At 41.7% G+C, this 13,252-nt stretch overlaps 1 protein-coding gene across 1 annotated transcript in view; it reads right to left on the bottom strand.

Moving 5' to 3' along the window:
* Positions 1–10,656: 10,656 nt before the first annotated feature.
* Pdk3 (pyruvate dehydrogenase kinase, isoenzyme 3) overlaps positions 10,657–13,252 on the bottom strand; it is a 67,535-nt gene continuing 64,939 nt past the window's right edge. Inside the window, exon 12 of the mRNA NM_145630.3 lies at positions 10,657–11,296. Coding sequence (NP_663605.1) covers positions 11,266–11,296 — 31 coding nt within the window. The 3' untranslated portion in view covers positions 10,657–11,265. The remainder of the gene's footprint in view (positions 11,297–13,252) is intronic.

The raw sequence follows: 13,252 nt of genomic DNA on the forward strand, positions 1-13,252 counted from the left end.
GCGTCAGGGAAGGACAGAACTCATGGAAGGACGCAAGCTCAAGTGAAAGAGTCTCTTTGTGAGGCTGAACTCTACTTTGATGAATTCCAAATGAAGACAGGAGCAGCTGCTGTGGGGATGCAGCTCCCAACTACATGACTCCTAGTACAATGGCTAACTGCTTGGGAAAACATAGATGGAAAATTCTGAAACCAAAACTCACTTCTAAGAGTCTTGCATTCTTAAGGCAAAACAGGTAACATGAAAGTTGTTGGTTCTTATTTGGCATTTTGAGACAGGACCCCAGAGAGCTCAGTCTGACCTTGAACTCACTCTGCAGCTGAGGGCTACCTTGGACCCTTGATCCTCTAGCCTTTACCCACCAAGTGCTGGGATTACAGATGTATACCACCATTCCTGGCTTAAGTAGGCAATAACAAATCACTTGGGTCTTTTTTTTTTTAAGTACCATAAAACGTCAGACTTGGTAAGGGCCTAAGGACCTCTGGAGTTCACATCCATAATTTTATTGAGGGAAATCAACAGCTAACAGGGACTGTTGGTTTCTAGCAATTAACACACACTGGAGTGGCTATGTGCCTTTCATGTTAAATTTGAAAACAGCAACCCTTCACTACTGAGTCCCTAGGATGAATGACACACTGCTAAGTAAAATAAAGGCTCCATCTTTTTATCTGGGAAGTACAGAGCTGCACCTAAGTCTATTTGAGGGCATTACTACTGGTACTATAGAAAAAATGACCCTTCAATTGAAGTCCCTGAGTCATATTCAGATGCGCCCAAGTTTACACTCCTAAAATCTCTCTCCCGAAGAGAGATTAATATTATTATTTTTTTAATATTTCTGAGCCTTTAACCCCAGGAAATCTGAGTCAAGAGAGCTGAGGAAAAACTTGGGGCTTTGTATTTAATCATTTCGGGTAGTTGTGGTGCAGGTGCTTCGCCTGAACAATCAAGTTTATATCCGTTTACACAGTCTACAGCATAATAGTGTTCATTTCACCCAAAAGTGTCCCAACTGGACATTGTACGGTCCACTGAACCCCAAACATTAACTGTATTTAGAAAGATGTCACAGAAACAATTACTGCTATGCATTTCCGGTGTTTTACCCATAGGATGGATATTCCCTAAAATGTGATTTCAATGTTCTCTGCTCCAGGGAACCCAAATAATTGATGTTTTTCCCTTCTAATCAATCAAAAAAAACCTTGTCAGGGCCCTTGTGCATCCCAGGCAACTTGCAAAAGAGTGTGCTGCTTATGGATTCAATTTCAGAAACAGAAGGCACAGTTTATCTACATGACGGTGATGAGAATACAGACCAGAGAGCACAGAAAACAGCACACTAATGAGCTGGGAAGATCAACTGCCATTTTATTGTTCTGGTTACCAGGGTACAGAAGTGCCTGTGTGCGGCAGGATTGGTTTGGTTATGACAAACAACAGATTGCTTAGCAACTCAAGGAGCACGGTCCAAGCCACGCACGTCTCGGTTGTGTTTTCCAACAGTCACAACATACTTCTCTCCGTAGAACGTGGAGTGACAAATGACCCAATCTAATCATCCTTCATTCATGACAGCATAACGTATGGGGCTGAGCTTCATTTTACAAACCACAAGGTTGCTCGGGAACTGTGAAAATGTGTGTGTGTGTGTGTGTGTGTGTGTACATTCATCACTGTAATTTAAGTCAACAGAGGCACAGAGTGAATCAGCTCAGACTTGTACCTATGGGTACAAACTCTGCAACGAACATTCATTTCATGTGTAAGTTAATATTTGTCTCTTATCAAAGCAGCAATTATTTCATGTAGACAACCCTAATTAGTCAAGGAGTTACAAAGAGAACTTGGCAAAGCACTGACCTTTTTCACTCACACCTCTCGAACAGCCCGAGTGCTTCCCAGGCCTTCTAAGGTCAGGCTCGAAATATGGGAAACAGTTCCACTTCAAGCACTTGGGTGGGAACTTGGAAGAGCAAATGCTCTGCTTATAAACCTTAAGCAGCAATTATAACTTCAAAGCACGTTAAAGTACGAACTCAGCAGAGATTAGGGTTAGCCTTCCCTTTTTTCTAATAGTGTTATTGTCCAGGACTGATGCAATCACAACTTGAGCTCCGATTCTGAGTACGGCGTTAAGAGAGAAGCAGCTGGAACAATGGACAGAAGGAACTGTGGAGATGACAATTCACAGCAATTTGTTTCCTGTTTTCAGTGCTAGGGGTGGAAGCCAGGCCTCCACATATGCCAGGGAAGTGCTCAACCATTGAGCTAAATCCCCAGCAAAGTTCCCGGAACATCTGAAATCACTTAGTGCTATAAAGCACTATAAGTAAACTTTGCTGCCATCTGAGTCAAGATACACTTATTAGTCTCACAAATGTCTATTGGTCTAAATAATATCTCAGCTCTAAGAGGAACTTTTTTGTTATTGATGTTGTTTTGAGACTGGATTTCTGTGTATAGCCCTGGCTGGCCTTGGACTCAGAGATCAGCCTGCCTCTGTCTCCCAAGTGCTGGGATTAAAGGTGTGCGCTGCAGCCACCACCACCCTGCGTAAGAGGTCCTTTTTGATGTGAAAAGAAAGCAATTGACTTGGTGATGTTTCCCCAGGAAGTTATATAACACCCAGCAAGAAAGGGAACAGGCATGGTTGGCCCTTCTATTTCCCTTTTCATGCTGGATAAACAATTGGGAAAATTCTGCTTCCTGAAAGGACTTGCCAAGTGAGACTGCAAGGTCCAGCCTGGTCCCTTTAGAGCGGCAGGTAGTCTCAAGTCTTTTCATCTCCCTGTAAGTTACAGGCTTCAGTTGTCAATGTGTTCAAAACTCCTAATTACATGTGGGATATTAAGCTCAACATTTAACATAAAGGTAGAAGTTATTCTTAAAAAAATATGCTTTTAATTAAGATAAAGATTAAAGCTTCTAAAAATGATTCAAATGACAAAGAGAAAGCAAGCCATTATGTGAAATGGATTCCACAATGTAAACAATATCACATTTCAATCTTGCCCTGACTGACTTCATAGACTCTTCCTGGACCTGACATTCAGCATAGCTAAGTGGTGACTGCCACTGCCTTGTCGTCACGGTTAACTGTCACAATCTCCTTGTGACTAGCATGCGTCAATGCCTAAGAGATGTTCCCACTGAGTGCTAAGGTTGCACTTTTTCTTTCTCAAGAAGAACTGGAGGGTAAGATCATTTGAAACATGAAGCAATTCTGTTGTCACTATGAATTCTATTGGCACTGGGCCAATTTCAATCAATTGGTGATGTCAGGCTGAGCGGGAGAGCAATTAGACCAGCCCCACCTGCCACACTTCTGCACCTCTTTACTGAGCAAACTGCAGGGCTGGCCAGCATTGCTCAGTTACTACACATATGGATCTTTGACGTTTGCAAAAGTTAGCCAGAGAGAGCGTTTACATTAATAGGCCACGTTTAAAGGAAGTCAGGATTACTTAACTGGGATGTTCTTGTAGGTGAAAGTTCACCATCTCAAAAGGAGGCAGTTCTGCAGGAACATAGGATCTTCACTGAAAAGGCACTAAACAAATGGCCGAACAGAACCCAACTGAAGGGAGTTTCTCTGAAAATCTCAGAGGGCTTTAGACCTCTGTCTCTGTCCTACCCCGAGGAAATCTGGGCATCACTTCTTATGAAAAGGGCAAGTTCAGGTTTCGTCGGGAAGCTTCCACTACTGAGATGACAATGCTTTCGAAAGTCTCACTGTGAAACTTGGGCAAGTGCCAAATCTGAACGTACCAGTTCCAGATCTGATCAGAACCTGTCCCATGAGCCAGGCAAGGGGAGAGAGCAGTCTCCACTCAAGGAGAAATAGCATTTCAAATCAATTTCATCTCTCTTTTCTCTTCTCTTTTCAGTGAACACTGTCCGCAAAGGCTCGCCTGGGCTGAATGCTTTCATACACTTGCTCCCCAGATACTGCACTTAAAGCCACCATTTGGTAGAGAAATAAAAACAGTAGCTCTCATCACTTCCACAAACGAGGTGGAATCCTGCGAGAATTCGTTGGAAGGAAACTGCAGTTCAGTTTTGCAAACTCTAATAGGAAGAAGTTAGAGCAGGTTTAATAGAAGCCTGGAGTGATTACAACTTTTAAAGAATGCAAGTATAATTTGGTACTTTTGAAAATCAGAATGTAAAAAACAAATCCAAGATACCTCTCTATGTAAATTAAAGCTCAAGCCATGGTATTCAAAAGGAAAATGATTTACATAATCTACTATACTCCATCGTTTTTAGTAATTAACCTTCCTGAGGCTGATTTTGTTCTCCTTACTGTTTGCTTAGCTAAAATGCTTAATAAAATTTCTACAGAATATATTACCCTCTCCATAGATGAATATTATTTTGAACTACAATCTGACAAAAAACCTAACTATGTTTAATTATGCTTGATTAATCCAAATGCCACTGAGAGATTTATAGAAGAGAGGTATTTTTCAGGTGAAGTTCATGCTCCTTTCTCCACTGACCCCATCCTGGTCTGCTTGCCCTCAGCCTCACAATGTCAACTCTCTAGCCCTTTTAGAAAGTTTCAGCTAAAACCCAACAGGCCTAACTGGATCAGAGATTGCACAGCTCAAGTTTTATTTCTTTTCACTTCCAAGGGACTTGAGGACAGACCTCCATCAAAGGTTGTCACCACTGGGAATTGGTTGGTACTGTGCCTGTAGTCACCTACACTTAGGGAGCAAGCAGGTGGAGAACTGAGGTCAGCTCTGCAACTTGGGTAAAATTGTTTTGTACAGCAAAATGCACGTATAGGATATCATGAGTGAATTAAAATACCAAAGGATAGTGTGAGACGAGGGGTGCTTTTCTTTAATACAGGTATCAGACTATCAAACTTTCAGTACTGATGTTCCAAGGTGATTCTGTTCATGTAAAAGCTGGCTGTTTAAAATAAAGGGCGAAAAAATAAATAAAATAAAGGGCGAGAAGTTGGATCTACCTATGGATGCTATTAAATACATGCCCACCCCTTCTCCTACCAGTTAAAGCTCCTCCTCAGATCTGCTCCAAGAAGTCAGAGAGGCGGGTATGGAGAAGGGTGAGTCCACTCTAACATTCCCTTTGAGGGAAAGTGAATCTTCTGCCAGGAAGCTGCGGGTGGCACACACGAAGTAACAGCCCAGGTTCTGGCTACTTCAAACTGTATCATGGAGATTAGGGGGAATCCACACTCCTACTTCAGAGAAAGATGGAAACACAGGACCCATTTCTCCAGACTTCTGTGGCTGGGGCACTGCCTTCATTTTGTTAAGTGACCACAGCTGATATCAACTGGTAGACTTCAGAGGGAAGCTTTCTCTGAGGAGCTCAAGTGTTAAATAGGGTCTCCTGACAAGCGGCAACTTTTACTCATTATCTCGATACGTCTAAACTTTGGATTAAAACATTACATTTACTTAGTGTGTGTGCAAGTGTTACACACAGCATATGTGCAGAAGTTAGCTGACCATGTCCCGCATTTAGCTCTTTCCTTCTACCATGTGGGACATGGGAGATTGAACTCGGTTGCCAGTCTTTGGCAAGCACTGTTACCAGCTCAGCCACCTCACTGGCCCTTAAATGATTGTTTCTGAAACCCTAAAAAGATGTATCCGAACCTGTGCTGAGTTTCTGTTACAAAGAATCAAATGGCAACCCTCATTATTCCATGACATTTGACTGTGAACTCCTCTCTCAGCAGACCACTTGCTCCCTGTTGGCCAGGGGGACAATGGCTGGCATGGGCGCAGGCCCGTTACCTACTGAAGCTGTAGAACAAGGGCCTCAGCAGAGACCCCATAGAGCCCAGTGAAGAGCCAAGCACAGAAGACAGACTTTCACAATTCAGACTGATATCTTAAAACGAGAAACTTGGGAAATCCTGAAGACATTTAAGCCTCTCATTTACCCCCACAGTTCTTGTTTCCTAAGTGAAGCACAAAATCACTCTATCTTGTCCCCACTGGAAGGGAAGCTCCTGAGGCAGGGATTTCACTCTGCTTTGGTCACTGTCACATGTCCAGCAGTGAGTATAGTTTCTAGCATATGGTAACATATTATTGAAATTGAAGGCTGGACTTCATCTTCCTTCCCATGACTCCTGTCTGCTACCTTCATTCCCAGTCTTGCTTAGCTAAGGACACCTGCGTTCAGTCATCTACTTCACACCAGCACAACTCAAGGTGAAGGCTGGCCTCGGGGAAATGCCCTGTCCCATGCACAGTTCCGGGGATGTGGTCCTTGGTCATTGAATGGGAATTCTGCAGGTGATAAGTTTGCTGCTGGCTGGCAACTAGGATGTTCCAGCTACTGATTGAAGTTTCAATCCTACAAGCATTCCAAATAAGCCTTTGCCTCATGATCTACCTGCACATACACTTTCAGAACAGTATCTCATGTTCTTCTACAGTAGGCCCCGGACCTACAAACTATTTGAATGCATATTCGTAAATACTAAGAATAAGCCACAACAAAGACTTCTCGCCTCTTTCCTTATATCCTTCCCTCCCTTCTTTGCCCTTTGTTCTTCCTTTCTTCCTCCCTTCCCTCTGTTATCTTCTCCTTTACTTTTTCACACAAGCTCTCACTTTGTACCCTAGTCTGGCCTCTCATTTGTCCCTGCTCTCACTCCGTGCACGCTGGGATTGCAGGGGCACCTGGTCAGGACCAACAGAGCTTTCTTTTAGTGAATCACATTTGAAAATGTTTGGTTGAAAAGAAAATATGTCACAGCAAAGCTCTTAAAATGGTCAACACCAGACATCAGGGAGACTGTCTACAAACTGCTAATAAAACACGCTTATACTTCTCTTGATAACTGATTATGTCCACCTAGTTTGAAGTATTCTCCCATGTTTAATTAACTAATTAATCACTGCCAGTGGCTGATAACCTCTCAAGTTCATTAAAATTTCACATGTCCCCTGTTTTCAAGCCAGGAGGTACTGATAGCTCTAATCAGTGTGACAGGAACTGGAGTTAAAAGTTATCTTTTCACCCAGAACAGCAAACAAAAATCCTGCATTGATTAAATAGTTAATGGTGCTCTCCTGCTGGCAATATTGGCTTCTTCTGTTTGCTAACATATAGATTATGAAGGACATTATCTTTAAAGTCAATGTTTAAGCATCTGGACCACTGGGAAAGGCGGCAGAATAAATGTATGTTTGTATAAGCGTTCTCTCCCTCCTGGCCAGCACATATGTCTGAAAAATAATCAAAAAGCCATCTATGACGAAATTAATAAAAGCCACAATCCCATGCCGTAGGCTCCAGGAGTGTGCCTGACACATTAAAGCAAAAGATACACAAATCCATTCTGGAAAAGGAATGATTTCAGAAACCACTACATTTAGACTAAAAGGCTTGGTCCTCAAAGAAATAAGGCATCGGAGAGTAATAAGCCACGAGAAGTAAATTAAATGATAAGGTCATGAAAGATGTGAAAGCAAGCACAGGGCCTGGGGAAACCAGCAGAGAAAACCAGCAGGTGACATGGGGGATGAGACTCGGGCGTGGAGAGATCACACACGAAGGAAGACACGGAGATGAAAGAAAGCCATAAAGGAAGATAAATGGGAAAGATGGGTAACACATGCTGATGGAGAGACCCATTTCTGAAGAACAGTACAAAACTATATGAAATGTAATAAGGCCTAATATGGGACTAGCGGAAGCTTACTGTGTGCCAGGAAAGGCCAAAAGACAACTGCCAACCCTGAGCTATACTGAAATGAAGTGACAAAATACCAAGAACAAACAGGCAGCCGTGCCAAGCAAGCAGGTTATCTACAAAACTGAAGGAAAAAAAAATCCATTTGTACTTAAGGACCTCAGAGCGCCAGCAGCTATAGACCATAAAGTCGCTAAAGATCCAAGGCTCCGACAGCTAGCCGAGCTATTATAAGTAATGGCAACAGAAAGAACGTGCAAGAGCATTTAATTGAAGCTGTAATTGAGTCTACCAAAACACAAAACCATCAACTTCCAAATGTAGAAGTTTTATACAAAAAGGCTGGCAGCAGGCACTGATCTCATTCAAATATAAACTCTAGTCATGACCCACACTGGTCTAAAGTTCTGTTTCGTGAGGCAAAAGCCGCCTGGTCCACTTGTCTCCTTTAAACATGCCAGAATGGAAAAGCACAAAAGGAAACATTTCCTGAGTAGAACTGTCTTGCATTACAGAAAACTTCTGACTTAGGATTAATATGCTCAAGAAATTCATCTTAAAAGCGGATCCCAAGCACTTGACATATTGTTCAGAGCACTGGCCCAGGAACAAGAAGACCCAAGCATAGAACACAGCTTCTACTACTCACTTTCCATGGCTCCTTGGCAAGCCACTAAAGTGCTCTGAAGTCACATGGAAAAGGAAAGCTACTTTGTACAGTCCACCTCCTGCCATCGTAAGGATCACATCGGGTGCTGAATGTTGAGTTCTTTGGAATCCTTAAGAAAGCTATAAAACCATGTCACAAGATAGGAAGAAGCCCTTCTATAAGGAATCTGAGACCAGATATTCAGAGGCAAAGAATCAGACGGCTCATGTGGATCCATTTCTGATTCCTGTCACTTCTCCACATTTTTAAAGCCGTCTTTTAGCACTATAAAAAGAAATTCAGTACTGCTCCAGCTCTTGACATGAATCATTACCAATTTCAAGTCGCGGATATCTGAAGAACTCAGAAAGAGGCTTCCTCACCAGCCATTGTAAACTTCTATTAGTTTTCACCCTTTTGACTGAACACATACATATTAAGTACCTACTGTGTGCCAGGTACTGCTTCAAATTGTATACACAGCTCCCCAAATACGTAAAATAGGACGAAAGTATAAACGGAAGGGCATTACAGAGAAATGGGGAAGAATTCAGCTGGAAAGTGGTCAGCATCAATCTGTAACATATGTAGAAATTCATAGAGCTCAAAGGCTCATGCACTGCCAGCAGAGAGGATACGTAAATTAGTCACGGGGAGAATAAACTTTGAGAATACAGGATGTCCCTGAAACTCCTCTTATGACTGTTTTGGGGCTGAGGTTAAATTATTGATGACACAAAGACAGGAATGTCTGGAATGCACCAGGCTTAGACAGACATGAGTATAAGCCCAAGAATATTAGAGAACTGTGGATTAAATCTTAAGACCTTTAAACAAAAGCTGGCTTTTCAAAAGGACAAAGAATATGATAAAGTTTTTCTACACAATACCCAACCCTTCTGTGGCATCTGTTGTGGAAGCAGACCAATCAACAGACAGTCCTTAAACAATAAAAACGGTGCTGAAGCAAGGTAACCATAATATGAACCTGTTGTTCTCCCATGGTCAAACTTGCAAGTGTAAAGAAGGATGGCTGGAAACTGAGACTCAGGAAGATATGGACATACTGTCTGGTGCTTACAAGGTAGTCAATGTCTTTAAATGTAAGTATTTTCACAGCTTCTCCATCATAGGAAAATGGTCACACAGCTTAACCTTCAAGACACCGACTTAAGACGACTTAGACTTGTGACCTATGAGTCTCAGTCTCTTTGAATTTTATCAACATTTTTTGACTACATGTCAGCTTTGCAATGAGGTCTTTATAAAGACAAAAGGAGCCACGAGGGACTCAGGTAATACAAGGAAATGGAAGAAAATCAGATGGTGTGCAATTCAAAGAGACCTACAAGTGAGCCAAGTCTGGCTAAGTCAGAGCAAGCCTCCGAGGCAGAGCCCCTCACTGGGGAGGCGGTGGGGAGGACTACATTGCTACAGCACTAATGAGAAAGGAGCAATGATGAACACACGTTCAAACTTTTCTAAGCAGAGTCTTGGTACATAGCTCAGGCTATGATCATGATCCTCCTGTCTCAAGATCTGGAGAACTGAGATTGCAGGTGTTTGCCAGATGCCTGGCTACAAACTAAAACTAAATCTAGATTCAACACTGATGACTGGACAGAAACATTCATACATATAGTAAATGATACTAGAAGTCAGCGTGAATGGCATATACAGGGAAAAATATAGCCAAGAGGGAAACACATAGCAGCGAGCTGAATAGGCTAGGTATTGGTATGAATCCAGACTCTCAGATAGCCTCTATTGTTAAGGATAAATAGCACATCATTTCTCTTCTCTCACCCCAAGACCTCTGCTAAGTCCTACTTCTAACGATTAACAAATTGAGAGCCAGGTGGTAGTGGAGCACGAATTTAATCCCAGCACTCAGGAGGCAGAGGTAGATGATCTCTGTGTGTCTGAGGTCAGTCTGGTCTACATAGTGAGTTCCAGGACAGCCAGAGCTACACAGTGAAACCCGATGGTGAAAAACAAAACAAAATAAAGAAAGAAAAAGTCAGATTGAGTGGACAGTTCTAAAACTGGTGAAAGTAATGACAATGAAAATTATCAAGGTTTGTAACATTTTTGAAAACGTGACAATCTCTGTTACAGTGAATCTGTTACATGACACAGGAACTTCTAGTTCCTAAGATGACTACAAGAGGAATTTCATATGGCAAACAAACATAGTGGAGCTTTCATGGAAACAAACCCCTGCACTTCCCACTCTGTAGTCTGAATAGATTAGCAGGTGACTTTTCACTTAAAAATCTTTCAAACCAAGGTGTTAAGTGAGAAATTCCAAGACAACGTTTAGAGTGCTTTAATCAATGGAACAGAAGTAAGCAAATGAACTTTAAAATAAAATTGATACAGATGGACAGGTTCTAACATCCAAGTACCACACCTCACAATGAGAACCCAGTCAGCTGAAGGGGGCACAAAGGTCCAAATCAGAGAGTGAAGGGTGATGTATATGGGACAGGAAGAACCCTGGTACTGAATTTTCAAGATGAGCTCCACTGATGCATCCGACTGCCCAAGCCCTAGCTGGAGGTTTGTATCAGAAATGAGCTCAGAATGCTGGAAGACTTCAGACACTAAACTCCATAACAAGATACAGAATATAGGGTACAAGAGCGCTAGGAGGTTCTGTGCTCTTTTGTGACGGGTGCTAATGATGCCACAGCAAGACACAATGAAAAATTGCTCAAGCTTTAGTGGAAGATACAATGGGAAAGACTATGGGAAGGGCTCCATGGACATAGTGAGCCATTATAAAGAAAGCAACTAAGCATTGGGATAACAATAGTGCCGTCATGGTTAAGAGTTGGTAGAAATACGCGTCTCTGGTTGACTTGCAGAAGGTATTCTTTCTTCAGAGACTTCAGAGACAGCACTCAGCTTTCTAGAAAGTTCTATTACTCTTGATCTTGTCCCTATAAAGAAAAGGATCCAGAGAGCTCATGAGTATAGTCTCCTTTATTTTAACCAAAACTTATTCAGAACATTTACAGTAATAAGTCCAAAACCTTTGCCTTGACTCAGAATTGTTTTCTATAGTTACTCCAGAAAAAGTAGCATTCTATTATTTATGTAAACTTTACAAAAGTTTTGTTCTCTCAAGTAAAATTTTTATTAGAAGCCAGGTGTGATGGCATATGCCTTTAATTCCGCACTCAGAAGACAGAGACAGCTGGATCTTTGTTGAGTTAGAGGCCAGCCTGGAATAACAGTGAGTTCTGGGACAGCCAGGGTTATGTAGAGAAAAACTGTTTCAAAAGACCAAAGAAAAATGTATTAAAAATATAAAGTGGCTACTAATGCATATGGGCCTTCTTCTTTGCCCGAGAAAGTCTCAATTTGAAACAGTGGTGAGGGCTGTAAATGTTGAATAGCCCCAGCAACTTAGCTGTATGCTTCAAAAGAGCAAACTATGTGGTATGAGAATCATATTTCAAAAAGAACCTGCTGCTTTAAAAACTTGCTAGAGACTCCATCTCTCCATAGAAACCCCGACAGTCCCATTCGTGTACCTTTCCTGAGCATGTATTCGCTTGTTCTGGTTATAGAGCTTAACAATTTTAAACTACCAAGCTCACTACTTTAGGTTTTTGTTTTGTTTTGTTTTGTTTTGTTTTTTTGTAAAATTTGTTTGAAAACATGCTGGAAAGTAGGACTGATTTTTAATTAGCACCCAATACATTAAGCTATTTACTATGGGTCTCACTATGTAACTCTACTTGTCCTGGGATTGGCTAAGTAGACCAGGGTAGCCTAAAAGTCAGAGAGATCTATCTATCTGCCTCTGCCTCCCACTGATGTCCAACAAGATACTTGGCTTACATACAGACTGAAAATGGGACTGGAGTAAACTGATCTGATATGGCTTTCAAGCTAATCTGCTTGTCACTGGCTGAGAATGGTAACACTGACAACACTCCCCTCTCCCTCTCTCTGTATGTGTGCATGTGTGCCTGTATGCATGTGTGTCCAAGAGAAAGTGATACAATCAAGCCTTGTGTAGGTGTTCAGAGCACAACTCTTCCTTGGGAAAAAAGAAGCAGCCACTGTGGACAGTGGGGATAATGGTCCTGATCCTATCATCTGACTGATGGTGAATGACTTAATCCCTTTACATTTCCTGCTTTGAGATGAGTTGCATGGAGCTCTACCATGGCTTTCTTCTGCAGGAAGGTAAAGCAGCAGTGTGGATAACCCTTTTATCTCTTTTATCTGTTTGACTCTTTACACCACTCATTAGAAAACACCAGCATTTACTATAATGTTATAAAATTGCAAAGGTATATAAAGTATATTTGCCCATAAATATTACTGTTCTGTCATTTTAAAGATTTTAAGAATCAAGGTTTGTATGTTAAGAAGTATATAAAAAACATTATATATAAAGAAAAACTATATAAGAAAAACATTAGAGAGAAATAATCAATGTTAAAATAGAATGACACTATCAATATGAACTTAGGTATATGGGTATATACAATGCACCCATGTATGTCTGTATTCAGAACCTCTATCCAGAAAAGGGGCTTAGAAGAGGCAAAATGTGCACCCCTATCCGCCAAGATTAGTCTCTAATACCCGTTAAAAAGAACTCTAAAATGGCTGATTCCGGGGTAGGAGCACAGAGGGTGGAAGATCATCTTAGGATAATTTTGTCTTGCTTGTTTTTCGAGACAGGGTTTCTCTGTGTAGCCCTGGCTGTCCTGGAACTCACTGTCTAGACCAGGCTGGCTTTGAACTCAGAAATCCACCTGCCTCTGCCTCCCAAGTGCTGGGATCAAAGGTGTGTGCCACCACGCCCGGCTGATCTTAGGATAAATGCTGGACAATAAAGTAGGACAACTTTCAAAAAATTAACACACTGTGGTCAA

Source organism: Mus musculus, chromosome X (genome assembly GCF_000001635.26).
Source record: "Mus musculus strain C57BL/6J chromosome X, GRCm38.p6 C57BL/6J".
In the NCBI taxonomy this organism is placed as follows: Eukaryota; Metazoa; Chordata; class Mammalia; order Rodentia; family Muridae; genus Mus; species Mus musculus.